This window comes from Eschrichtius robustus, chromosome 6, assembly GCF_028021215.1.
Source record: "Eschrichtius robustus isolate mEscRob2 chromosome 6, mEscRob2.pri, whole genome shotgun sequence".
In the NCBI taxonomy this organism is placed as follows: domain Eukaryota; kingdom Metazoa; phylum Chordata; class Mammalia; order Artiodactyla; family Eschrichtiidae; genus Eschrichtius; species Eschrichtius robustus.
Window position 1 is genome coordinate 117,864,147 of NC_090829.1, and position 27,848 is coordinate 117,891,994.

Genomic DNA, 27,848 nt, shown 5'->3' on the forward strand with positions numbered 1-27,848 from the left:
ACAGAAAATTTAGAGCTGATGATATTTTTAATATGAATCCTTATCTGCTGTTTTCACAGATTATTTTTGCACTTTTCAGAGTGTGTTCTGCTAACCCAGGCCCACACAGCTTGCAAAGATCCCCAGAACTCTTTCCTCTAATTCTTTTCACTCTTTATAAGGCTTTGAAAGATATTGATTCTGCAAATGTGAAAAATTAACTTATCAAAAAATAGCACACATAAAATGGGGACTGGTGAAAGAAACCCTAAGTATATTGTTTTAACTGGAAATTGTACCATTAACTGCTACAACTTACTGTATTCCTGTTATGGCTCTTTGTGATATATTTATCACTGTGTGGGAACAGTTTAATCTATTCCATACAGAGAACAGTAGGAGCTCTCCGTGGCCTCAAAATTTGATGGCCCTTGCCACAAACAACTGATCTAAATTTCTTGCAGGTGGCAGGTCTAACTTTTTTTCCAAAAGGAAATAACCCTTCTCTAAAAGTCAAATTTGTTTTCAAAGCTGCTGTGGTGTCTTTAACCACTTCTTTTTCTAGTTTTTCAGTTGACACTTTGTCATGACTTACAGTGGGTTGCATCAATCATTCTGGGTTCTTACAGAAAATGTTTTGTGGTGGTGACTATCCCATGCATGAAACTAAGTGCCCTTTGTGGGTGACTGCGTAGGTACCTCTGATTTCTTGCCAAATCATCCAGAATGCCACAAATCCATTAAATCTCTCCACAGGGAGGAAAAAAATTCCCACATCCTAGAGAGAGAATTTATGAGTTCATTTCAATCACCACAAATGAAAGCCACCCTTAATATTCCTTAGAGATTTTATGGTGGCAATATGCATTATCTATTCCTATGCCCCTCTGAAAGGCCAATTTCCCTTGAAACCTTGCATGGCTCCAAGCCACTCTTTGTAGAAACAATGGCCTATGTCCAAGTGGAGTCAGAGGGGGCGAATGGATGAAATTTCCTTGTCCATTGGTAATGATTCCGTTAAGCCATTGTGGTGGCTATGAGCTTCTAAGTTTTAAAAATGAAAGGACAGATTTGGAATGTACAGTCATGTCATTGTATCACTTCTCCGTCATCATCTGTGACCATATGTCCTAAAGTGAAAGGGGCTTTTTGGTTTGCATGACCAAAGATGACTTTCAAAACTGACATTTCTTTCCTTTGGAGAAATGTGTACACTGGGGACATAAGTCTATGAGCCTGAGAACTGTTCGTCTCTTCTTTTTCTACCACTACTGTTCAAGTCACCATCATCTTGCACCTATTTTTCTCTTCCAATCTGTTTTCATCACTGTATGGAAAGCACTCTTCTCAAAATAAAAACTTAAGCTTAAAACACTTCTTGCATAGCTTCCCCTTGTTTTTAGGAGATGAACAACAAAATTTAGCATAAGCTATGAGGCCATAAGTGGTCTGATCCTCCCTTGTGCCGCATCTCCTTGCTTTCCTTGTACTGCATCTGGACTTACCTTGTGCCACATCTTCTTGCTTTCTCTCCCTGCCATGCTGACTCTCATTCTCCCTCGTTTTGGCTAGTTAACTCCTGCTTTTTACATCAGATTTGAGCTCAATCATCACCCCTGAAAGTGTATCCTGACTCCGCAGCTAGGTCAAATCTACCTATATAGGCTTCCATAGAGCCGTGTGGCTCTCATAGCTCTCATCAAAGTTACCATTTCATTTTTATTTGTGTGGTTATTTCTATTTTTGTCTCTGATTGGACTATGAGGCTGGCAGGGTTTGTTCTGCTCAACATTGTATCTTCCTAATCTGGAACAATGCAAATACTTCAAAACAAATTGTTGAGTGAATAAATAAATGAGTTCCTGACTTTAATCCATTTTGCACCCTGGCTAAAAATCCCTTTCAGTGGGTGAGATGTGGGCATCAGTTTGGGTTGGGCTTGAGGTGAACTGCAAAAAGGCCATATTTCTAATCTAATTATTCATCAGTGTGGTTGTATTTAATAGCTGGGAACCATGAGATGCATAAAGATCTTACACTGAATATTCATAAGGGCTTTAAGGGTGAATTCAACCAGTTGCTTTACAATTTCATAGGAAGGAGAGGAGACATGAATTTCTTTCCTTCATTTTTCATTCTCTTATGAAAAAGGTGCGTTATGCCTAAGAGTTATCTTCTGACTCTAAAATAAAATATCATGACATGCATATGTGATATTGCTATGACAAAATATATGAAAGGAGTTTTAAGAAGCTAAAATTGTTTTACATTTGTAAGACACTGCTGATACGGTGATAATTTGGGAAGTCAGAAAAGGGCAATGGGGAGCCCAGTACGTGTACCCTGAACCCCACCTTCTTTTTGTCTGCATGTCTCAGAGATTCACAAGCATGGGGTCACCAGGGCACCTCCGAGAAGCTATAAGCGGGGTCTCACCCTATCCGAACTAGGCAGTTCTGGCTTTCTTATCTATAGGGAGAAAATTGGACAAACTATACTTATAAACCTTAAAAATTAGTGAAAACTAGTAAATGTACATTTACTACAACATTATCTCATATGATACAAAACTGCTGAGAATTATTGATGGTGAGAATCTGACATCAGGTGTGGCATCTTTGTGGTCCCACAGCCCAGAGCAATACCTGATGTATCGTAGACATAATGCTGTTTTTCACTGCATGAAAGGTAAATAATTACAAACACATAATTAAAAATTGTAATTAAATAGTAATAATTGTCACTAGAAATAGTAGCTCTTCTTCATTACGTTCCAACTGTGTGTCAGGTATAGTTAAACATTTTACATCCAATTTTTACAAGAACTCCACAAAGAAGTCTTCATTATGCCTATATAGATAAGAAACTGAAACTCAAATAATTCAAGTAACTTAGCAATCACACAGCCAGTAAGCAGTGAGGCTACAGTTCAAGTCCAGGCTTCTTTGGCTCCAACACTCTCAGTTTCCACCATGTACAGCCCCTCTTTGCCACCATGTTTATTTTTCTTTCTGCTGAACAATTTAAAGACAACTTTGTCATAGGAAAGGTCTGGACTGAGAGTTAGGAGGTTTATGTTCAGTACCATCTCTGCCATCATCTGCCGTGGGACCTCAGGTAATTCACTCAATCTTCATGCGCCTCAATTTCTCCATCTGTAAGATGGCAGTGATGTTTTGCCTAGTTCACAGCGCCAGTATAAAATGAAATGTGGGAAAAGTTATATTGCATCTCAAAGGCAGGGACTCTATGTATTAAGTGATTAAGCCCCTATCTTGAATTGGCACTTTCAAATGCATCATTTCATTTTATACTGAAAGTTGGGAACTAACGTCTTCACTTTTCACAGATGAGAAAGTATAGATACATTACTAGCCTAATCTTGAAAGTTACAAAGTCATGCTCTTTGCAGGAAAACGTTGGACTCTTACTGATTTGGGTTTAAAATCTAGTCCTGCAACCTACTGCTACATTACATAAATTATTTAATCTCTTTTACCATTAAAATGGGAATAATAATACCACCTAACTGAATCATAACACAAAGATAGCATATATAAAAACACCTGAAATATAGTCAACTGCTAAGTCAATGGAGACTATGATTGTCTTTGTATCGACATGTCTGCATGATCAGGACAAGATCTCAAAGGTGCCACCTAGTGTGTGTGTATGTGTGTGTGTGTGTGTGTGTGTGAGAGAGAGAGAGAGAGAGAGGGAGCGAGAGAGAGAGATGGGTGATGGTGGCAGAAGAGGATGTCTCACTCCAGCCCAGCACTCTTCACTCTGCACGGCCTCTGCTCTTCTGCCACCCTCTACAATTCTACTTAAACTTCACCCGCCCATTTGTCAAAGCAGGATTTTGTCCTCTGAAATGGCATTCAAAAGGATTTTAAAAAACAGTTCTTCTTGAGTGGCAGAAACCTTCTTAGTTCCTGAGAATGGAAATATAGACATTTTGGTTCATGAAGAAGTTTTCATGGTCAGGAGAACCTGGCCATATCCCAGGTGAAGTCTGTATTCACATACATAGTTGTTGGTTCAGAACGTGAGGAAGTAGCCAGGACAGAGGAAGTTTAGTTGGTCAGGAAAAAGAATAAAAAATAAAAACCCAAACCTAAAATAGCTTATGTAAAAAAAAAAAAGAAATCAGGTCAACAATGGGCATCTGAAAAGGGAGAAGAGAGCTGCTTTGAAAGAGCTGAAAGAAAGTCTTTATGTACTAATCTCTTTCTGCACATAGGACTTATCTTCCTTGGTGTACCCTCATAGCCCAAATACTGAAGTTAAAAAGGAGTCTTAAAAATCATTGATAGCTCTCCCTCTTCCTAAAGATGAGGAGGCAGCAGGCCATGGAGGTTAAGCATCCTGACCCAGAGAGATCCCAGTAAGTGACCGAGTTGAGCTCACAACTGGCTCTCCTGCCTCCAACCTGTGCTCCTTTGACGTATAACGTAGCTTCTGACACACTATGCTGCACACTCAAAATATTACTTTGTCTTTAGCTTGCTTAGCAATATTTGAATTTTGAGCTTGCTTCTCTGCCACAAAAGAAATTCTACCAATACTTGGGGCATTCTCCAAGGCTCATTATATAAAATGTTCTAACATTTAGGCCTCTCTCTTCCCAAAGGCCAGTGTCCAGTATTAGTGATTTGCTTTATTCTTCTGAACCACGCAGAAGAGTTAGGCTCTCAGTAAGGAGGCACTTGAGGTCTCCCATGTTCAGTGAGCGTAACTGGGTCCCCTTCAGATTGACGTTCGTTGTCCTCCTTTGTCTATTTGAGAATCCAAAGAAGCAAATTTCAACTTTCTTGTAGAAACCAAAATGTAGTTATAATTGATTATCATGGGTTCTCTATCATTATCACAAGAGCTATTCTAAATTACAAATATTTTATGAAGACTTTAGAAAGATTTTATTTTGGGGAGTACCAATTCAACTTTCTCCTTAATTTGATGCACTTGCGTAAATAAGCACAGAGAAAAAACAACAACAAAACAAAGAGAGAAGTGGGACAAAACCCTTAGGGCAATTCATGAAAAAGAGGGATTCTTGGTTTCTATAACAGTTCTAGAACTACATCACAGGTCTGTTATTTTCACTGATAGTCATGAGGTTTGTGTAACTGGGAAAAGCCAAACATTAACCTAAATAATTTGATTCGTTTGCATTCTACACTGCCCTGCTTCAAAAGTCTAATTTAATAATATCTCTAGTTATCCTGGACTTCTAGAATAAGACTTCACACTTACAGAGCAATTACATTTTCTCATTTTATCTTTATATTTATTCTACAAGATTTTATTAGAAAAATACGTTTAAACATTCCATAAACATTTACAAATTACTCTCCTCAAACTCAACCTAAATAATTTCCATAAATCTGATATCTTGCATTATAAATCTGATATCTTGCATTATAACGTCTCATAATTTAAATGTTTCTTCCATAACTTCTTTTTTATTTTTTAAATTTTTAAATTTTTAATTTTTTAAAATTAATTTATTTTATTTATTTTTGGCTGCGTTGGGTCTTCGTTGCTGTGCACGGGCTTTCTCTAGTTGCAGCGAGCGGTGACTACTCTTTGTTGCGGTGCATGAGCTCCTCGTTGCGGTGGCTTCTCTTGTTGTGGAGCACGGGCTCTAGGCGCGCGGGCTCAGTAGTTGTGGTGATCGGGCTTAGTTGCTCTGTGGCATGTGCGATATTCCTGGACCAGGGCTCGAACCTGTGTGCCCTGCATTGGCAGGCGGATTCTTAACCCCTGCGCCACCAGGGAAGCCCAGCTTCTCTTTTTTAATGTAAATGTGTTTGCACATCTGGCCAGATCTTTTCCAGGATTATTTTATATACAAGTATCGCAATATGTTTCCCATCTTAGTGAATTTTTATACTGAGGATTGTGATTATTTGTTTTTCCTTTTTACCTTTTTTAATAAGACCCCATAAAATCTCATTATAAATATGAAACGGTCGATTCTTCCTCCCACATACATATTCATAGCTTAAGTGGCTTAGGAGGCACTTGACATGAGTTTGCTAATGAGTGAATAAATGGATGAACGAATAAATGAATGAATGAATAAGCTGTTGCAGTATCTCCCATTTTTCAAATTCTTCTCTTGGGTAAATGTTAATTCTCCTTCCATCAAATATTATTGGCTATAATTAAAAATTTGTCATGTAAAATACTCATAATTAATTATTTGTTCTTGTTCATTTAGGACCTTAAATTATTTTTAGAATCTTGATTCTCAAGTTAATTAATTTCAGTGCAGATTGTAATAAGTATAAATATCTTTTGGTATTTTTCTATCACATTTTCCTATTTTTCCTTCTGCATTTCTCAGTCCAGATTATCATTTACTCTGCCTTCCTTTTCACAGGTTGTCCAGATCCATTCATTAAAACCTGCTCTCTTTCCATACCACCATAATTCCAAGGTAAGCAGATAAAAGTTTAAAGCTGTTCTAACAAATAGCTTTTGCTGTTAGAGTTGAACACAAGGGCATTAAACTATGAGAAATCAGGCATTGATGGTTCATAGCCTGTCTTCCTCTGCGTGGATATGGGAGCAGTCTTCTTGGTATGTGTTATTCACTGGGCCAGTAAAAATACACCCATCAGTGGGACACAGAGACTTTTGTCAGGAATCTAACATCACTAATGTACAAAGAAAATGATAATAGAGCTTATGAAATTAATTTTGCCTTTTTTCTAAACCACGTGCCTCCTTACTCTCTTTTTACTGGTCCTCTCAATCCTCATTCCTTTTCACACATTTTTTTCTTCGAAGTGTACCGCATGAATTCTTACTCATCCATATGTATTTTTAACCTTCCATACTATTCATCAAACAGGTAGAGAAGAAAGGAAGATCTAAATGAGAAAACAGTATAAACAAAGCTATGAAGATGGGAAACAAGTCGTGTTTGGCAAAAGGATGGTATCACTGTGCTTACAGCAGAGTGTGTGTGTGAAAGAGACTGGTGAGAATCTAGTTAGAAGGCAGATTAGGTGAATGAGTTTGCTTTTGACCCTGTAGGTGTTGGGGAGATGCTTAAAAGTTTGTAAGGGGAGCAGTAACACTAGGTTTGAGCTTCAGAATCATTATTCAGGTAGCATTTATCAAGTAGATTAGTCAAGTAAATTAATCTGGTAGATTAATCTGGTAATGACATGTCATGTTGATTGAAGGAAGTAGCCTAGACTAGGGTCAGAGATACTGGGAGAGATTGCCAAGGTTGAGAATAGAAAGACAGAGTAGAAGATAGGCACAAATAGCTTATCCTGGTTTTGTCACCTCTCTCCCATAGATCAGCAGTTTTGGGGGGACAGTATTAAAACTCTGAAACCACTTAGCAGTGGGGCTGTAAGACCCAAGAACATTTTTCTATGTCAATAATTAGAGCATCCACTACTCCCCATCTGAATTGAAAGGTTAACTGTAAAATCTTTGTTCCTTTATTTCTTGGTTAATTTTAGCACACATCCTGTTCCTCTCACTGAAACAGTTCTATAAAGAAATCTTCCATTCTCCACACTTTCTCTTTTGGTGCAATTTTGATGGGTTCACATAATACTCCAATAAGACCTTTCAGCTCTACTCTTATCATCCTCTTCTTATGCATTTTAAGATGCTTTAAGTGGAGCTTTGTTTATTTTCTCACCTTGAGATTTGGTATATAAACTTCACTCATTTTTCTTTGACTTTTACGTAATTTGGTTTCTCATTATTATAATTTTTCTATGTATACTGCATTTGAATTCTTCTATACATGGGTCTCTGTTTTGTTCTTTCAGGACTTTGACTTTCCTTCTTTCTGAAAGAGCTTTTGTTACTATCATTTTTAAATATATCACACTATTTTTATAAAATAGATTCTGGAACATTTTAGACATTTGAAGGGAAAAAGGGATATTTTTACTTCCATTTCTTAATCTGATAAACTATTTATTCTTCTTATAAATCTGAAAAAAATATCCAAGATTTTGAAAAATATATTAGCTACTCTTTTAATATTACCTTAAAGGAAGACCTCTTCTCCTTTGCAACACACAAACTTTATTCTTTCTTGCCCTTATTCCCAACTAAGTCTATGGCTCACTTTCCTCTTTTTTGTTATGATGTTTCAAGTTCTCAGCACGCAGGATTTCATAAATATCCTTCAATCACTCTCCTTGTAAGTTGATTGTAAACACTTGGCTACAAATATTATTTTTGGTTACCTCCACTATTACCTCTCTTAAGATGCATCTGAAATTCTCTCTCAACACCACTCATCTTGGATGTTAGAAAAGATCGGCATCCCTAAGTAGTTTTTCCTTTCACATCTCTCTTGTGGAGTTTACACTTTCGTAAATCTCATCTTTTGCCTTTCTCAATTTATATCAAATCTGTAATCACATATCTCTCCCCACTCCTCAGGTCCCATAGACCTTACACACAACTAAACTGCATGTTAATCATCTGTGTGTGTCTCATTCTCCCCTTGTTGACTTCTGTGAAGAGTCCTTCACAAATAATACATTTCCCTGACTGGATTCAATTTGTTTATGGTATCTCAACTGAGTAAAATGTTGCTCCTTTCCAAGCCCAGTACAAGCCTCTTGACTCTTTGATTTAGGTATAAATATTACCTGCTATCAACTGAGTCCTGACGCCATTTCATTTAATCTTCCCAACAGCCTTTGCACAGCAGACCTCGATAACCTTGTTTTACAAATGGGTATTTTCAGTATGCAAAGAATCACTTGGAGGAAAAGAGATGAGTAGGGTCTGAAACCAATATAGAATTGGAATTTGCACGTTAAAGAGGGTAAGGAGCTTGCCCAATCTCACTCTGCTAGTGATGTCAGCGTTGGCATTACAAACAGCTCTATAAGAACCAGCTTTGAGAGTGTAAGCCTGAAGTGGGCTAGCAGGGAGGTGTACCTGGGTGAATAAGGACTGTCTAGAAGACAAGTCACTTTCAGGCCACCTCAAAACTCTGATTTAATGATGAGATCAAAAACACTGGAATCCACTATTGCTGAAATTTCTGTCATTGAGAAACTAATTTGTGGATTGGTTTTATTTCCCCCAAAATGTGGGGTTTAGGCCCAGCTCCAATGTATCTGTATATGTAGGTACATTTAGGAAAAAATCTGGTCACACTTTTACCCTTTAAAATTGCAAAAATGTCACTGCTGACTACCTGTCATTGATAGTAAGTAACACTCATTTGAGAAGACTTTTCCCTCAACACTATCTGCCTTCTGTATCTTCCCTAGAATGAAAGTTAAAGTATAACCCAAATAATAGCCTTGTAATTACTACAGAAAAAAAAAATACCAGCTATGCTAAAATGAAACTAGATTTTTTACTTGCTATTATTATAGCATATATGTGTAGAATATAAAAATAATAATTTGCACTCATCCAACTTCTTTCACTCTATGTCTCAAATCCCTGAGTGCAAGGGGTCTCATTAAGTTTACCAAACCAATTTAACTCTAACGTGTTCTTGAACCTTCTCTCCAAATCCACTGAGGTTTTCCTGTCACAAGTGTTGAACACTATCATCTGAAATTCTGAGCACTCTGCAGATATGTTTGACCTTCTGCAGATAAAAACTCCTTACTTAATCATTTAGCTATGTACTAAAATAGGCAAAACTACCTAAATAAAAAAGAAAAACATTACTATGTATATATACCAAAATCAATACACGCATTCACAAACACTCACACACACATAATAACTGAGTTTATGTACGATTGCATTAATATAGGGACAGTTAGAAGAATGAGAAGAAAAGTTTTATCCAGATCTATGGTAACAAAGTCCATTGGTTTCTAAAACTCCATTCATTTAGTCAGCAAATGTTACTCAAATATTTATTGAGTGCCTATAATATTCTAGAGACTACGGTGGATACAAAGATGAATTACTTATAGCAAATAAACTAACGTCCAACTCATCCCACTACAGTGTGGAGTGTGGTCAGCTCCATGAAGACAGGAGCAGTGCATGTATTGTTTAGCTCTGCGTCCCCAGTCTAATATTGTACTGGCACAGTGGCACCAATATGTATTTGATGCCTATACAATGAAAAAATAATGCCCTTAAGTGATCTAGGAGTTCAAAGGAAGGAATTTCCTGTCTGGCATGACCCAGGAAGGCTTTCTAGAGGACAAAGTATTTGATCTGAGTCTGAAGGGATAGGGTAATGTTTTTAAAGGAAAGAATAATACACCAGGCAGATAAGTAACTTATGTTCAAGTTGAAAAAAATTAAACACTTTTAAATCTTAGAATATTTGTGTTATTTAATTTTAGTTTCTCAATGACTTCATGAGCTTAATATTACTATTTCCATTTTACTATTGAGAAAATTGAAATTAAAAGGTTTCAATAATTTGCCCAAGCTAAACAAATAGCAGAGGTTGGATTCAAGCCCAGATTTGTCTAACTCCAAATCCATACTCTTTCTCTTGTACCATATAGCCTTAGGACCTAGCTTAGTATATGGAAAACACTATAATGTATTAGCTAAAATCAGGATCCCTAGTCTAGTTTCTAGATCTTGGCTCCTTATCTTATTAGATCTGTGACGTTGTACCTGTTACTTTTTTGTACCTCATTTTTCTCAGTTGTAAAATAGGAAGGAATTAATAGTAGAATAACACTTCCTACATTATAGGGTTGTTGTGAGATTTAAATGAAATGATACAGGTGAAGTGCTTAGAAGAATAGCATGCACAAAGAAAATGCTCATTTAAATTAGCTATTATTTGTCTGTGAAACTGCAAGACAACAGCTGTAATTTAGACAATTCAACGCACATCTTCTTGATCTGAATCAACATCCACTGCCTTCCTTTAGTTAAAGAGAAATCCCTGGAAAATATTATGCAGTAGCTAATTCGAACACAAGGAACATGTCCAATAGTAACATGATAGCAGAAGTCACAAGAGCTGCATTGCTTTTTGGAAAGACAGCTCTAGCTCTGGTAACTTTCCAGAGACTCATAAATTTGACTGATTAGCACATTTGTTATCTGTTTCTTTCCTGCTAGTACAAACATCTAGATAAGATGATACATTTCCGTAATTTACAAACTTACCCATGAGTGTGGGAGATCCATATCTGTACAAGAAGACTTGAGATCTGGGTGGTGAGTGCAGTGGAAACAGTTGTCCCAGGGTCCAACCCGGTCAATTTGGAAATCAACATATGTCCACAGCGGGTTTTCTGGAAAAGGCTTCCAGCTGTTCCACATCTGAACTTCACCTCCACTGGGGGATAATATTTTGGCCAAGCTGCATCCAGTTGAAGTACTGGGTCTAACCAGTGATGCAGAAATAGAATCTAGTCTAATCTCCATTTCTTTCTTCCTCCTTGTACTAACATTATTAACTGTCTTTTCTTGGGATTTGGCTAATTTCATACAGGAAGTCAATGTTTCATCTTCTTCTTCTGAATGGTAAAGAAAAATAAGAGGTAAGTCTGTCTAATAATTTTGCACATGTAGAAATTATGACTATTATAATTCCCTTTATATAATAGAAATGAATGAACATCACAGGCTAAACCAGGAAGTCATATAATTCCACAAAATAGTTTTACAATAGCATTTCTTTAAAGGGTAAGTCTTTGATATATTAAGTGACTGGTTTTGTAAAAACAGATTTACCTAAAATTTTTTGAAGGCGTATATAATGATTAAAGCCAGTTTGACTGGAATGACTGAAAACCACATGAAACTAGTGTACTGAAAGACACTTTAGAAAAAAATACAAACTAAAAAAAATTCTCCGCATGTTATAAGCATGATATAGTATGTTTCTATTCTTAAATATTTTTAATTTTTGAGGTCATGTGTATAAGAGAGCATCATAAAGAAGCACATCAAATCTTTGCCTTACTTACAAGAATGAAATCTCAGTAGAGATTGTTGGAAATTCTTTTGGTATCCTAAAATTCTCTATTTTAGTATCAATCTGCAAAGAGATTTATGCACGTGGTATGTCTCACGGTGAAATATTTTGGAAAAGTAAGAACAAGACTGAGAAAACAAAAGAAAAAGGTACATCTTTGGTCCTATAAAGTTGATTAGTGAGACCTATATTTGCATGTAGTGTAGGGTCTGCTGAAATTTCTGTTAACATATAAAACATTTATAGAAAATAGAAACATATATTACCCTTAGTAAATTGTGCCATATGGTCGAATCTATTTAAATTCAAATGGTTAGCTGGTATAAACAAAAGATTATGATTAATAGCGCATTCTTGTAAATAAATGAAAATCAAAGTTGCATGTCACGATCTGCCAATTAGCTGCATTCACATCAAAACTGAATCATACTGTTTTCTATGGCCAAGGAATGGGAACAGTGGACAATGCTGACCCTTATTTTGTTGCTGAGCTTTACCCATATCTTTCTCTTCCTCTTCCTCTGAGTCTGGTTCTGAAGGAAAGGGGAAATGGAATGTCATGGATGAAATTCAGGAACAGTGTAAGGATACCTGTTTCACAAATAACTTGGCAAAAAACCCCAAAAAAACTCAACGTTTAATGATTACTTTAAGGCCTTATCAAAATGTCCTTCATTAATATATGCTACCCCAATTCTTCCTCAAAACGTTTTTATCAGCTCATTGAGTTCTTACTCACGGAGATTTATTGACGTAGGTTTCATCTCATTCAGACTCGGCACCCTGGCTTTCTTGGTCCAAACCAGTTTCTGTAGTCTCTTTAAGGTGCCCACGGATTCCACGGGGTCATCACCTGATTTTATGGCCTAGCACAAACACAGCTCGGGGTAAAGACAAATCATTCTCCACAAAAAATTAAATATAAAATGTGTTGAGATCATAAACATAGGAAAATTAAATAATATGACCTTGACCTGTAGCCTGAGACAATTTAAGCAATAACTTGAAAGCACACCACCTTTTGCAGGTTCAAATTTGTAACGTATATTACAGCTGGCCAGTCATAACAAGACGGAGCATTTTTTAACCATTTTTTTTTCTTTTTTCTTCAAAATGCAGCAAAATGGATTGAATCCAGAGCCATCTATAAAGGAGGCACCCCTGCTCAAGGTGAAATGGTGGACAGGAAAAAGTCCTTTGCAGCATAACGTAGATGGAGCAAGAAATTGAAAGTTGCTACTTGCATGTGTTAGAATTGACTGATAGTGTTAAAAAAAAAAAAAAAAAGCAGAATTCAATTTTCTTTATTTTCCTTTTGGAAATTTCTGGTAAAACAGCATTTTATTTCAAGTATGAAATATTTTCAAACAATATACTTTTCTTTAAATAGCCTCTTGCTTTCTAAAGATACACACTGAGAAAAGTAAAAACACAGCCACAACATTCTATATTATGTTTTAGTACATAGTCATTAGTATTTAGTCATTGGTTTATTGTGGCAAAAAAAAAATATCGATAAAAGAATTAACATTGCTTTAATGACTCAAAGTTTTTTTTGGAAGATACAGAAATATTTCTCACTAGCTTAATGTTGACAAATTTGTATTTATATTGCTTTTACTTATTATTTTAAAGATATTATTCTCTTAAAGATTTCAAAATATTTTGGAAATTAATACCTTATGTGCTAAATGTTATACTAATTGGTAAGATAGCTGTATTCTGTTGTATTAACAAGATAAGAAGTTATGCATAGAGGAATACTTCTTTTTCATCCAGAAAACTCAGAATTCAGAAATACTTCTCTGCCTGCTTCTGCCTCATTCTTTCCATCGAACAGCTGATAAATGACATCAAAATAGATACTGCATTTTTTAAAAGGTGAATGATTTGCTTCCTCATTAATGTTTGAATGAGACATAATTATAACAGTGCTTTCCAATCCTTTGACAGAGACTGTAAGCCCAAAGAAATATTTGGAAGAAAAGGATCTCTGGCATACAGACGTTTCTAATTATTATATTTAGTTCTTATTCTTGGTCTTTAAGAATGACTTTGAACAGCCAACATAAACTTGATGTTCTGTCTGCATAATAATACCTAAATAAGAAATGGGATGTTTTGTCAGAGCAAGCCATATCTGTTTGCATTAAATAAATGGAAAAATACTGAAATCATTTTAATCTTACAGAGAGGACTCTGATGAGATTTTCTTAGATATGCAAAATTTTCCTCTTTTTCCAAAGGTCATGCTTAGCTCACCACGATTTCTATTGCTGTTTATTTTTGTATTATTTTCCCCAGTATTCCTTTTCAGTACTTTCTGAGTTACTCAGCTTTACAGGTCTATTACAACTCAAGAAGAGTGATTTTCTAATCTTTAGCCCCTTCCAGAAATAATAAGCTGGCATTGCACAACCATTGAGCACAGTATTTTTTGTTGTTGTGCTTCTTTTCTTATGGCAACCTCTTCATCTTACAGACAAAGCTTAATTGCTCCATTGAAACACTGGCAGCAAAAATAACCTTCTCTTTCCCCCTTCTTTGTGAAAAAGACTTTCACTTGATTTGGGGAAAGATGTTAGATCCAGGGTAACTGAATTTCTTACTAACCATGTGCCCTTAGGAGGAATGGAAACTTTTGAATAGTGTCTAAATTCAAATGTGTGGTCCCATGGCCCAGAGGTGGTAAAACAAACTGGCCCCGCATTATTTTGTTCCTACTCTATTACAGCCTTTTTAAGACACAGTATTGTTAACTTTTATATCTTTATTCACTTACTCATATTTGAATTATTAGAGATCAGTCTATCGCATTTTATTCATTTTTGAATCCGATATGCCTAGGATTGTGCATGGCTTAATAAATGCTTGCTGAATGTAAATACACTCTTGGCTTCATACTTATGTTTTATCTACCAAATGGATTACTTGTAGTAAATTGTGTATATTAGGCTGGCTACTTTTTAATAGCAAAGTACTTCTGGAAAACTTTCTCTTGCTATTAGATTGTATATACCTGATGCATGAAAATTAGAGTTACTATTATTATAAGAGGTATAGAATCATTAAGATTTTCTATTAAAAAGAAATCTTCTAGAATATTTTAAAATAATAGTGTTATTCACTACAATCCTCTAACCTGTTACCTGTATATTTGGACTGAATTTGATTAAAATTTCCGTAATGTGCCTTTTAATTTCTAGATATTTTCTAAGAAGACCGACCTGTAAATTAAACTTACCATTCAACCAATCAACAAACTTTTATTGAGCACCTACTATATGTCAAACACTATCACACTTTCTGGGAATATGGCATTGAGCAAGTAAGATGAGATCCCTGCTTTCATAGTCTGCATTCTAGAGATAAGTGACATACCATTAACATATAAACAAGTACATGAACAATAAAATGTGGCATAAGAAGTGCTGTGCTAAGAATTCACAGGGTGATGGCATGGGAATGGGGGGGTACTAATTTACATTAGGTTATCAGAAGGGTTTCACTGAGGATACTGAAACTGAGGCTTGAATGACAAGAAGGAACCAGACATATGAAAATTTGGAGATCGTTTTGGATTCAGTGGATGGTCAGGAAGAACATTTCAACTGAAACTTTGATGGAAAAGAGCGAGCTAGGCAAATAGCAGAGGGAAGAGAATTCCTGGAAGAGGATACAGCCTGTGCAAAGGTTCTAAACCTGGAATTCTTACTGTATACCTAAGGAAGAGAAAGAAGGGAAGAGTGGCATGAGATGAGGCCGGAGATTTAACTAGGAGTCTTCAAGGAAGATTTTTTAAAGCAGGCTGAGGAATATATATTTTATTCTAATCAGAGGAGTGACACAACTTGGTTTACATTTTTATTCATCTTCCCTCTTCATTGAATTTTGATCACCTTCCTTTTTAAAGGACCTTTCCCAATAGCCTTTAAACGTGCTCTGATCTCATCCATCTTTAATTCACAATCTTTTATTTACCACTCTTTCTACTCCCTTTCCCAGGCATGCTTCTCAAAAAAGTTAACTGTGTATGCTTCCTTTAATTTAATCTTTTTAATTTCTCATCCTTTCAACCCATCTCATGTACTCATCAATCAGCTTTTGTCTCTACTATTCCATTTAAATTGCTTTTGTGGTCCAATGAACTCCACAAACTCCATTACTACTTGATATTCAGCAATATTGACCATGATGACCTTTAGGAAATACTTTCTTTTCTTGGCTTCTGTGACTCCATGTTCCTGGTTTTTCCTTTCACCTTTTTTGGCTGTTTTTTCTCTAACTCCTATATGCTGACACCTCCTTTTCTCTCAAAATTAAATGCTTTAATTCCTTTAGAACTAGCTCTGGGCCTTTATATAATATTGCCATCATTTTTTTTCTCATCTACACACACACACAGATACACACAGACACACACACACACACACACACACAACTTTTAATACCACTTATATGCTGATGATTCCCAATTTATTTCTCTAAGGCTTTCTTCAGAGCTTCAGACTCACCTCTCCAACTGTCTATTTAAAATGATTTATAAACCTGATCAAGAGTGACCTTTAGCCGCCCCCCCCCCCAAACATGTTTCTCACCTGGTCTTCTTCAACTCACTGAATGCCATCTTCATCCATCCTCCTGCATATCCCATAAATCAGATTATCACCTTTGCCGTTTACCTCTCTTTTGTTTACTTATATTTATCCCATTACCCAGTTTGGTCTATTCTCCAACATGTGTCTTGAAGCTGTTTCTTTTTTACCATTTCCATAGTTATCACCCTAGTTTAATTTTCTTTCATTGAAACTATTGCCAAGTCCCCAATTGGTTTTCTTTTAGTTTTTGTACTCCTTTAGTTGATTTGTAATATAAGGTTAGAGTTCTCTTTGAAAGATGTAAATCTGGTGATATTACTACCTCTTAAATTACTGCAGAAATCCCAAATTTTACTTTTAATAAAATCCAAAACTTAACTGGGTCTGTAAGGCCCACGTCTCTAGGGTCCCCACTGGCTCACAAGGTTCAGGCCTCTAGTTTCCTAATCTCTGTAACTCTCCTTTCTCAGGGTTTTTGTATATGCTGCTCTGTCTGCCTGGAATGCTTATTCTCATTCTCTTGACCTGGTTAATTCCTTCCTACTCACCCCTGGAGCCTCAGCCTAATGTCATTTTTTTCAGGCAGAGCGTTCCTGACTCCCAAGTCCAAATTAGGTCTGCATTCTTTTACGGTCTTGTCTTTCACTGCAATTTCAGATTTACATTTTTGTGTCATCATTGGTTAAATGTCTTTCTTCTCCAATAGGCTCTAAACTGAAGGAAGGTAGGAACCATACCCTTCTATAAAGGTATCATGCAGTATCCTTAGTATCTGTAACATTGTTGACAGTTAGTACTCCATATGAATTAGTTAACATAATAATATGAAATGAATGAATGAATAAATGGATGAGGACTTGATTTGGTAAAATCTATCTATTTCTTCAAAGTGTAATGAAGCAAAAAACAGGATTAGGAATTGAGAAATGAGAGGAAATTTAAAAATTACTGTATTTTGCTTACTTATTGTTTTCCTTCATCAAAATGGTAATTATATGTGAATATAAATTAAATATTTTCATACATATATTTTAATATGTATATACTATATTTTTTATATATAAATGTGCATATCTTTTAGTTCACTTGGCTCACATTCCTTAAATAATGTAAAAATTTTGTTACAAGTGTTGGATTAAATATACCTCATTTTCTGGCGCTTTGCTTGACTATTAGGATGATAGAACAATTTTTAGAAAATAGCACCAATGAATTATTGAACTGGATTAGTCCTACAATCATATTTTATGAGCCAGGATGGAAATTACTGGACTTCTAGTCTACCACCCTGTTTAAAAAAAGAGAAAACCCAGAGAAGATAAGTGGCTTATCCAGGGAAAGATAATTCGTTAATAACAGAGCTAGGATGAGAATCAAGTATTCTGACTTTTAATCCAATATTCTTTCTCACAAGATTTTTAGGAACCAACTAATTATCTAGTTACTAGTTTTCTGGTATTGATGGTCACTTTAAGACCAACCAAACTCAGGGTTTTGATTTATAAGTATATGTATGTATTTCATATATGTATTTCACTACCAGGGAATTTAAATCTCTTCCAATTTTATCCCCTTCCTTTTACACGGGAGAAACTTAGGCTTATGGAGACTAAGTAAATCCAAATCATCTAACTGTATGAACTGTGATCTCTTTACGCTACTAATGAAAAGGAAGTTGGAAAGTAACATCATAGAACTTGAATGAAGTAAAATAATTTCCCTTTTTTTTTTTTAGCTCTTAATTTCTGATTTAGAAAAATTTTCCTCTCTAGTGATCTCTTTAGCAAGTATTCAAATAGAAAAAACCAGATCACCTGACATTTATATCACATAATTTCTTCAACAGAGGAAATAGAGGTTTTTAAAAAGTTATTATCTTGGTTTATTTTAAAAGGAAGCTGTAATGAACACCCTGAAGTGAAACTTCAAGTAGTTTCATGTATTTTGCATTGACAATTTCTCTGAACCTGGCAGTCTTATGACTCTTCACTTATTTACTCAAATTTTGCCAATTCTTAGGGCTTTAGAAATGATTTTTTTAATGTGCACAATACACTGTTAAGTGAAAAATCAGAATGCAAATTTGTATAAAAAGTATAAACACCGCTCTAAGTGCCTTCTTTCTTCTTTATATACTCGGCATTTTCCAAGTTTTCTACAATGAAGATATATTACTTCTATAATTGGGAGAAATTCTATAATTTAAAAAATGTATTAAGAATATAGGTTTGTTTTAATCAAATCTATTTCTGCCAAAACTGTATCTCCATTCTCTTTTACGTGAAAGTGATTACTCTCTATTTATGACCTAAAATATACTCTAAAAAGATAATTTGTAAGGTCACAATGATCAATTAACATTTACTAACTCAATGGAGAGTAATAAAGCCAAGAGGATTATGAACTAGAATCAATCAATGCAAACAAGTTTCATCTCAGAGGTTTATTTTACCGCTTTCTTTGGAACTACAACTAGCTAAAAAGACAATTTGAAAATAATTCAGTTACACAAAAGAAATATTGATTGAAGAAATAACTGGTGGGAAAATTGCCATGTTGATGTTAAATATACTTACATAATTATAATTACAAAATGTATTGTTTTTGTGATAGAAATTGAAATGAAATGAAGACTGTATCAGCACTTAAAATAGGGTTGGGCACAATAAAAAAAGTCATTGAATGAATAGGCAGGTGCATACACTAATTAATGAAATAGAATATATTCTCCTAGAAGCCTTATAAGATATTTACTTATTCATTCAACACATATTTACTGAGCACCTAACCTCTGGGAGATGCAAAAGAGAATAAGACAACTGAGTGATTTTAAAAAACAGTCACCTAAGTTTCTGTGTCTGTCCCCTCCACTGAAAGGTGAGCTCTTTGGGGTTCCAGAGCTCTTTTGCACATCTCAACCCTGGTCTCTAACATGCTCAATAAATATATGGGAACTGAACAGTTGGTCAAAAATACATCTGGAGGAAAAGGTGAATGTGTGTCATATGAGAAATACAAATAAAATGTGATGGTTATTCACAGGAAAGACTGCACCAAGTAAGGTGGGGAAAGGAAATGCATTTGCCTAGAGGATTAGCAGGCATTCGAACAGCTAAGCAATGTAATTTAGCATGTCTAATGAAGCCCTTTATGTAACAGGCTTATCCCACTATATAAATACAAATCACCCACTCAAGTTCTAACACAGATTTCTGGCTCCTTCTCCTTCCTCTCAAGCAGATTTTGGGGTGCATAATTCTGGTCTTGGAATAATGTGTCATCTAGGCTCTATTTTCCAAGACACAAGGAAGTTACAAGTTCACAGCCATCTCTCCCCATTTCTGTATGAGGAGCCAAGATTGCTCTTTGCTCATTGACCCGTAGGTTGCGGTCTATCTTTTAATGTGGAGACACTGCCAAGCCAGCTGGAAGCTGCCAGGATTACACAAGTCAGAGATGCAAATGAGGTTGTGTTGGTTTAAGGGGAAAGGCTGTAGAAGCAATATCTTTCCTACTTCCATGTAATATCCTCTGCTTTGAAATTTTGACGAAGTTTCTGGAACAGTTCATAAGCACATTTCTTTTGGGGGGGTAAACTCTCTAGCTGACCAAAAATGTGAATGATAAGAAATTTAAGAGCCAGTATACAAATTAATTAATTTTTATTAAGCACCTGTTGGATTCCTAGCAATATAAGGAGCTATGGGTATAGAAAATTACATAGAAAAAATACAACCCTTGTATCTAGGAGTTATAATTTAACATACACAATAAATAAATGAAAAGTGTCAGGAAAAGCTGGTTTAATAGAACCAGCCTTGGACTGCAGATAAGTGACTGCTCTGTTGTGATGCTCTGCTTTGTGACTAGCCATGTGCACTTGAGCAAGCCACTTCACTTCCCTATGTGTCTCCAAAATGAGGAGTTGGATCATAGGAATGTGTTGCTGCTCAAATAAGTTTAGGGACATTACATTATATATGTATCCCTTTTGCTACCTTACATAAACTCTTGGACCTCAGAAGAGTATCAAGGAAAAAGTGGGAATGAGCTACTATTAATCACAGATTATTAGCATTTGAAAAAGCCTTTGTATTCATCTAGTCCAACACCTTAACGGTGAGAAAACTGAGGCACAGAAATATGAATTTCATAGCCTAAGAACACAGTCAGTGGTAGCTCCAGGTCTTTCGATCCAGTTCTTTTGATTCTGTTCTAATTAAGTTATCTCTTAGTCTTCCCAAACACATAGCCTTATTTTCATCGGGGAAGTCCTTCTAGTATTCATTGAGATTCAGTTGTTTTTTCCCCCCACAGCTCTTTGATATTTTAACTAGTCATTAAAAACTCAGAAGACATGGGAAACAGCAAAGGTAGGGTACAGTAATTTTTCAGGGAATAGAAGTAATATTTAAATAGTTCCTTTCCATCACCTCTTCCTACCTAGCATAGCTATCATTCCTTTGACAAAAAAGTACTGTTGAGAAGAAACCTATAGAAACTTAGATGTTAACATGTTAATTATCTTTGGGAAGAGTGGGCCGTAAATGGAGATATCTTGAAACTATTATATTTGTACCTACATAAAGAAAATGATTTGTTATAGATGGTTATTTGCCACAGACTCTGCAAATTTATATTACATTTTGGGAAATAATAATCAAATAAAGTTGTATAATTTAGCTTATAGTGTTCCCAAAAGCCAACCTGGAAAAAGAACTGCAAAGAGGATTTACAGTCTATTCAAGCCCATAATACTACAAGACTTGCTGCTGTACATGAGTGTCCTGGAAATTTTTCCACACCTGCTAAAACATGTCCTTTCCCTGAACCTCTGTTTAGCAATAGCTCAACAAGGAAAGGCAGGTGGTTGACGTGATCTGAGGATTTCAATGTCATAAGAGAGAGTTGGCACACAAAGATGATATACTTTATAACACTAAAAAATTTTCCATGTCTCAGGAGAAATTGCTAAATTTTAGGGAAAATATTTTTACATTAAAAACTCATCCTTCTTTGAAGGAAATGCTTCTCTTGGGTCAGGAACTTTCTCAATAAGGACAAGTCTTTTTATATTCTCTAAAAACACTTCCATGTGGCAGCTGAAAACAGGATGTAACAAAGAACTATAGAAAACAATGCTCATGGCATTAAAATTATTGGGAAAGAGATGGAGAAACCACTTAAATATGATACAGTAGGCTTAATATGTCTTTGAGAGTGAGAAGAACTTCAACATTCAAATGTCACCCTTTTTAATATTAAAAAAAGAAAACAAGATTGATGTTGACATTCTTTAAAACAAACAAAAACAAAACTGTACAAAGATACCAGAATAACTGGGAAAGGATTCATTTCCTCAATCAAAATTATCACATTATCAAAGTACACTGATTAATGTTTCATCGGTAACCTGATCTTTACATACATGTATACAAAGATGGATACGTATGTGCATGTATGTACATACAGTATATATACACTATATGTATAGTGAATTCACTCCCCATCCCTCATTTACTCAAGTCCCAGCACATGGTCCAAAGCCCAGAAGAAGTTTGGTAGAAAGAAAGTTAGGGTCAGAAAAATGGTTTATGAAGCAGTCTATTCCTTCTTCCCTTAATGCCCTCCATCCTTGGGTACATAATGGGTATCCCTCTTTGAAACTCTGATGGAGTTTAAACTCAAACTAAATATACATTTGGAGTTGGGTCATATCTGGCGTCGTAGCGTTAGGGGACTGAAACCGCCCGCCCTGGCCAGGCACCGTAATAACCACTTGCATGCGTTATCTTACAACAGGAGGTCCTGGTAAGGAATGGGGAACTAACAAGCTACCACCAACGGGAAGAATTTGGGAAAGGTCAAAAGGAGAGAGGAGACTCTAGTCCATATGTCCTACCAACTTCCCAGAAGCCTTCTCACTGGAATCCATCTTGGCTGAGTGACGCTCACGCCACCAGGAAGGACTTTGGGTCAGAGTGATGGGCCGGAGACAACCCGGAAACTAACCCAATTACCGTAAAACCCGAGACTGCAAGCCACGTGGCAGAGCAGTTCTCCTGGGTTCCTTACCCTGCTGCTCTCCACCCGGGCACCCCTTCCCAATAAAGTCTCTTGTTTTGTCAGCACGTGTGTCTCCTCGGGCAATTCATTTCTGAGTGTTAGACAAGAGCCCACCCTTGGGTCCTGGAAGAGGCCCCCCTTCCTGCAACAATAGCACAGGATATTTTTATTATGTTTGGTTCCTGTCAATGTGAGGTCCTTACTGTCAACTTCTACTCTTTTGAAAAATCCAGGTACCTGGCATTAAACACGGTTTCTACCCAGGGCACCACAAGCCTGCAGCAAAAGGCACTGGATGGAGTTGATAACAGAAAACAGACACGAATTTCAACTTTTATTCTGAGGGGAAGTCTTACAATGGGATTAAGAAGAGTTTAGGGAAAGGACATAAATGTTTATTGAATATCTTCTAGGGGTAGTATACATATGCTGCTTCATTTAATATTTATAACAATCATAAGAAGTTTTTCTTAGCATCATTTTACACATAAGGAAATTGAGGCACAGAGAGTTTAAACAAGTCCAAAGTCAAGAGTTATGACTCATATAAAGGTAAAGCAAGTTTGGTTACTTTATAGTAACCAAAGCTAGGCAGAAGTCCCACAAGTTCTAGACCAAAACCAAGAGGCAAAATGTAGAAACTGACAGAGTAGCTGAAGTGATGGAAACTAGTACTGAGTGATTGGATTTTATTTTGCCATTGAGTGTAGCACGTGGATTTTTAAAGAATTAGGCCCACATTTTCAGGCTTGTGTTCCTTGTCAAAGATATCAACTAGTTTGGCACAGTTTAAGTTACCAGAATATGTTTGCTAGTCATTTTTTAAATTATATAATTCTTTTAAAAATGAGAATAATACTGGGACTTCCCTGGTGGCGCAGTGGTTAGGAATCCGCCTGCCAATGCAGGTGACACGGGTTCGAGCCCTGGTCCGGGAAGATCCCACATGCATGGAGCGGCTGAGCCCATGCGCCACAGCTACTGAGCCTGTGCTCTAGAGCCTGCGAGCCACAACCACTGAAGCCCTCATGTCTAGAGGCAGTGCTCCACAATAAGAGAATGAGATGCCACAATGAGATGCCCACACACCGCAACAAAGAGTAGCCCCTGCTCACTGCAACTAGAGAAAGCCCGCATGCAGCAACAAGACCCAATGCAGCCAAAAATAAATTAATTAATTAATTAAAAAAAAATGAGAATAATACTGAGAAATACCCAAATAATTCCTATCAACCTTTTAAGATGATCAAGAGGTGAAAATGCCCACAGATATTTAGAATTGGAACTTGCCTAGATAACACAGCTCATTCATTAAATTCATTTGTTACTACCAGCCATTTCCTTTTCTGTGAATAAACTAAAAGTTAAAATGGAGGTTGCTTAAGCTCTTTTCCTTGCTTTAAAAGGGAATATAGATAGATAGATAGATAGAGTATAACTTTGGATACTGAAATAAGATCTAGTCTGATTTTAACTTCATTTCACCAGAGACAAAAATGTACATTACATAACATTCAATGTTTTTTTAATACCAATTAAAGCCACTCTTTAAAGTCTTATAGCTAAAAAAAAAAAAAAAAAAAAAAAAAAAGGTTACATTCTATTCTAGCTACCAAATAGAGCTCTACTTCTCTCTGTTTGTGAACTGAGTTATAACCTTGGTCTTGGGATGCAGGAATCCTCTTCCACCTGTCCTCCACCTGTAGCCTCAAAATATTATTAGGTAGCTCTGGTGGTTTTAAAATACACCCACAAATTGTTTTATACTGCTCTTTTCAAAACATGGGTCATAAGGCCCCTCCCCTTAGTATGAGCTGGATTTACTAACTTGCCTTTAACAAATAAAATAAGCTGGAAGTGATGGTATATGACTTCTGAGACTAGATCTTAGAAGGCATTTTGGTTTCCTTCTTACTCTGTGTCTTGGATAACCCACTCTGGGAGAAGCCAAATTCCATGCTGCGAGGACACTCGAGCAGCCCCATGCGAAGTCCAACATGGTGAGAGACTGATGCCTCCGGACAGCTCCTCCCACAAGGAGCTGAGGCCTCCTGGCTGCGGCCACGAGAGGGAGTTTGGAAGCAGTTCCTTCAGCTTAGGCAGCCTTCAGATGCCATTTTAATTACACCTTCATGAGAGAAACTGAGCTAGAATCACCCAGCTTTACCACTACCAAACTCCTAACTCACAGAAACTGTGGCATAATAAATGTTTGCTGTTTTAAGCCCTTAAATTTAGGGCTGGACTTCCCTGGTGGCGCAGTGGTTGAGAATCTGCCTGCCAATGCAGGGGACACGGGTTCGAGCCCTGGTCTGGGAAGATCCCACATGCCACGGAGCAACTAAGCCCGTGTGCCACAACTACTGAGCCTGCGCGTCTGGAGCCTGTGCTCCGCAACGGGAGAGGCCGCGATAGTGAGAGGCCCGCGCATCGCGATGAAGAGTGGCCCCTGCTTGCCGGAACTAGAGAAAGCCCTCACAGAAACGAAGACCCAACACAGCCATAAATAAATAAATAAATAAATAAATAAATAAATAAATAAATAAATTTATTTAAAAATTTAGGGGTAATTTGTTATGTAGCAACAGATAATATAGTAGCTAAAGTTATATAATGGAGAAGAAAGTACTTGAAAATAAGAACAATGCACATCATTAGTTCATCTTTAAGTGATCACATCACACATAAAGGCTATTTTTTAGTTGACACTTTCAGGAGCTATTTAAATAATCTGTCAGTTTGGCCTCTTTTTTTTCCTGCCTTATGGTTTGTTCACAACTTTGCTTAGAACCACAGAAAAGTTGGCTGATGAAACCTAATGAGGGACCTGCCTCTGCTGCTTGTTAACAAGAAGATCACAGCATAACCTTAAAGCTCTTCCCTAGTCACTTGGTGTCATGACCTCAGTTAAGCTCACCAAAAAGCAATTCTGCTTTGATCTAATATACACACCTTTCCCAACAATGCTGTGCTGTACTGGATACAGTTTTAAGTATATATATAGCCAATGAACTGTATGTGGTCCATAGATTTTTTGTTATTAATCTAATTTTCATCTTACAGACTAAATGACTAACTCTCAACTCTAGATGCTGATTACACTGCTTGAGAATTGAAGGAGGCTAGTCTAGATTGTACAGTCAGAGCTGATTCTAGACGTCATCCAACTCTGTGAGCACAGTTTGGTCTAATATCTTAAACCAATTAGGATTCAGCATTAGCAGAAGTAACCGCTCTAAAAATAAAGTATATCAGTTAGGAATACATTCAGCTTTGAGGAACAGAAAACCTAACAATAGTGGCTTAAACAAGTATGCGGCTTATATTTCCACACAATAAGAAGTCCAGACATAGGTGGTCCAATGCTGATGCAGTTACTCAAGAATGTCAATGATGAATAAAGCTCCACGCATTTGCCTGCTTCACCATCCTTAACATGTGCCTTTTGCCCTGAGGGTTGCAAGATAGCTGCTAACTTACCAGATAACAAGTTCCAGCTCCAGGGAGGGAGAAGAGCGAAGGACAAAGCTTTCTCCTCATGAAGCTTTGCTTTATTTTTTTTTCAAAAAAGAAAGCCCTCCCCAGGCATTTCTGACTACATCTCATTGGACAGAATGTGGTTTCATGACCACCCCTAACTGCAGGGGAGGCTGACAATTCAAATACTTATCCTTACAGTTGCCGTAGAAAAGAACATCAAGAAAGAAATTGATTGAAAGCGTATGGAGTGATCTAACCCTCTAACCTTAGGGACCCTAAGGTTTTGGGGAATATACATATATTTTTATAAAAATATAAATATATATTTACATGTATATATATAATAAAACATATTTTTATAATATATATTTATATGTAAATATATAATAAAAATATAAATATATTTATATATTTTATAAATATATTGTGTATAAATATAAATATTTACTTTAATATTTAAAAAATTCATTCATTCAGCAACACTTTTTCCACGGAAGTTGCTCAGGGAGAAAATGTTTTGGTGCATTCCTGGCTGGGGGTACTTGACAGTGCTGAATACCACTAGCACTGAAAGTAATAAATGTTATCCCTCTTCTAGATCATGAATATGAATGGTGCTCTGAAGGCTGAATGCAACCAAAGAATTTACGTGAGAAATGAGGCATGAAACATTTTTGAAAATATATTAGCTCAAAGTCCGTATTACTGCATATTTTATACCCTTTTCAATATGCTACAAAAGGTTTGAGCCATCAACTGAATGCTGCCGGAAAAGAACAAACAAGAACAAGGATACAAAAATCAAGGCTGGGAGTCAAGTTGCCCCAAGATGTTCTTTATGGTCGTTATAATGATCACAGTACCAGGCAGCTGGCTTTGCTTCAAACTCTCCCCTTGAGCACTTCTCCTGCAAACCTGGTTCTCCAACAAACTAATCCCAGGCCAAGTAGACAAAAATATTCACGGAGTAAAGTCAGTATTGGAGAAAGCATTCCATAAATATCTTCCCACACTCCTGCCACTTGGTTCCTTGTACTTTCTTTCACATCTGAGATCTTCTTCTCAGTTTGAGAACATGAAGGAAACATGTCTTGTTGAGTGTTTTCTGGCTGGAAATTCAATTCATGTTTAAATCTTTTATTCTGAATGTTTGTATTGTCCAAAATCTATTTTGTAGGCATGGTCCTAGGGTAATAATAACTATAATATGTTTTACATCTTATGAACTTTATCCCATGTTAATGATATTCAGTAAAATGGCCAGTGATATGAAAATGTTCACCCTTTTAAGATATTATTCAGTATTTTGATCCTTTCTACTTTTATATAGTTCTAAAAAGTTCTGTAATGAATGCGTATCATTCCTGTAATATGGAACAACTCTCAACTTTGGTTTTTCCAGGAGGCTGTTGTCTTCCCAGACCAGAACTGAACCAAGTTGGGGCTTGTAAAGTGAAAATACGTGAGACATCAAGTCTGCAGACAAGTTCTCATCAACTATCTGGTTCCCAGAGTCTCATGGTTTGTGTACTGAGCCACCTCTGAAAACTCACATAAAAATACTGATTCCTGGACCCCAGACGTGATAATTCAGTTGGACCGGGGTGTGGCCCAGAAATCTGCATTTTTAACAAATACCCTAAGTTATTCTGATATAGATGGTCCCCAGGCCACACTTGGAGAAACAATGCTCTGCTAAGTCATTTGCTCACATGATGAGAGGCCACAGTCTGTGCCAAAGTCCATTCTTATGGATTCCACCAAAAGGCCAGTTTCCCCTTCACACCAGAGAATGGTTCCCT

General features: G+C 36.5%; 1 protein-coding gene across 1 annotated transcript in view; it reads right to left on the bottom strand.

Moving 5' to 3' along the window:
* Positions 1–27,848, bottom strand: part of SAMSN1 (SAM domain, SH3 domain and nuclear localization signals 1) — a 106,290-nt gene that overhangs the window by 68,169 nt on the left and 10,273 nt on the right. The window contains exons 4-5 of the mRNA XM_068545718.1: positions 12,642–12,768; positions 11,089–11,441 (exon numbers count right to left, since the gene is read on the bottom strand). Coding sequence (XP_068401819.1) covers positions 11,089–11,441; positions 12,642–12,768 — 480 coding nt within the window. The remainder of the gene's footprint in view (positions 1–11,088; positions 11,442–12,641; positions 12,769–27,848) is intronic.